Source organism: Penaeus monodon, chromosome 25 (assembly GCF_015228065.2).
Source record: "Penaeus monodon isolate SGIC_2016 chromosome 25, NSTDA_Pmon_1, whole genome shotgun sequence".
NCBI lineage: Eukaryota > Metazoa > Arthropoda > Malacostraca > Decapoda > Penaeidae > Penaeus > Penaeus monodon.
Window position 1 is genome coordinate 18,912,278 of NC_051410.1, and position 1,223 is coordinate 18,913,500.

Genomic DNA, 1,223 nt, shown 5'->3' on the forward strand with positions numbered 1-1,223 from the left:
TGTAAATGGTTTTCAACACATAGTTGGAACTAGAAATTTTGGCCGAATGAACACCCGTCACATTTGTGGTTTTTGATCCAAGAAGAGGACCATCAATACTATTATAGTTCCTGTGTGGGAAATGTGTGTTTTGGGCCCCAAAATCTACCTTAAATTAATGTTTTGTGATTCGAGAAGGAAATTTCCACTATTAGAAAGGCAATGAGGGGAGGCTAAAGCAAACTGAACTGGTGGGAGTGATGCAAGTCCTTCCTACTTGGTGTATAGAATCACACAATTCGAGAACAACAACGGACCAAAAACCTGTTTTTGTTGAACCTCCTGTAGCACAACAATATGCCCATGATGCTGCTCTAGTAAGTCAACAATTCTGAGTTTCACAGCGAGACCTCCTACCATGAGTTTGAGAGGATCACCCTCAATGTAGTGTCTGATTTACATGCTGGGATGAAAGGAGTTGATACTCAACTGCCTGGGAGTTCATCAGCTGCTACAGGAAGATTCTTTTTGACCTTTCTAACATGGCTGTGGTCATTGTCCACTGCATATGCATACAAAGTATTCAGCAGGAAAATTGACCCAGTTCCCAATTTATGACACCAACAGGTAGACATCAGAGGAGTTCACTGCTGACACTGGCCAACAAACCTATTCCTCAGAAGCAGCACCAGTATATCTGGCCTAAAAAATACAAATACTGGGCCCAAAGTTGCAGCTTACACAAGTGTCGGCAGGTAACCAAGGCTATTTGCAAATCCTCAATACCATTTAACCCAATTTGGCTACTTCTGGCATCTGGCATACAGTGTGAATTTAATTAGATGATGATTAACTAAAAGACAAAAGAGAAAACTTCTATTTTTCTGCAATATATCTGCAATGCTTTATTTTACAAACTGTCAAACACTGTATGAGCTAAAATGAAAACTATACTCCCTACTATGCCTGCTCCAACATACATACACATTTTTTTTTTGCATTACACTTCAAATAAAACTGGAATGCATTATCAAACTTAAAAAAAAAAATCTACAATGCTTTTAATTACACATACTCTAAATAAGTAGTTCCCAACCATGGCTTGTGACCCCCAGGGGGTTCAAGACACCTTTGGAAAAAATACATGGCCCCAATTTTATAGAAACTGTTTCTATCAGGAACTTGCAAAGAATCCATGTCCTTAGAGAATATTCATAATAATCAAGTAAATGTTAAATAGCAGA

General features: G+C 38.4%; 1 protein-coding gene across 1 annotated transcript in view; it reads right to left on the reverse strand.

Annotated features, from left to right (window-relative positions):
* The window catches only part of LOC119589339 (zinc finger protein 236-like), a gene marked incomplete in the record, with an annotated part of 34,598 nt that overhangs the window by 10,214 nt on the left and 23,161 nt on the right, over positions 1 to 1,223 (reverse strand). Inside the window, 3 exon segments of the mRNA XM_037937958.1 lie at positions 257 to 430; positions 693 to 795; positions 1,076 to 1,108. Coding sequence (XP_037793886.1) covers positions 257 to 430; positions 693 to 795; positions 1,076 to 1,108 — 310 coding nt within the window.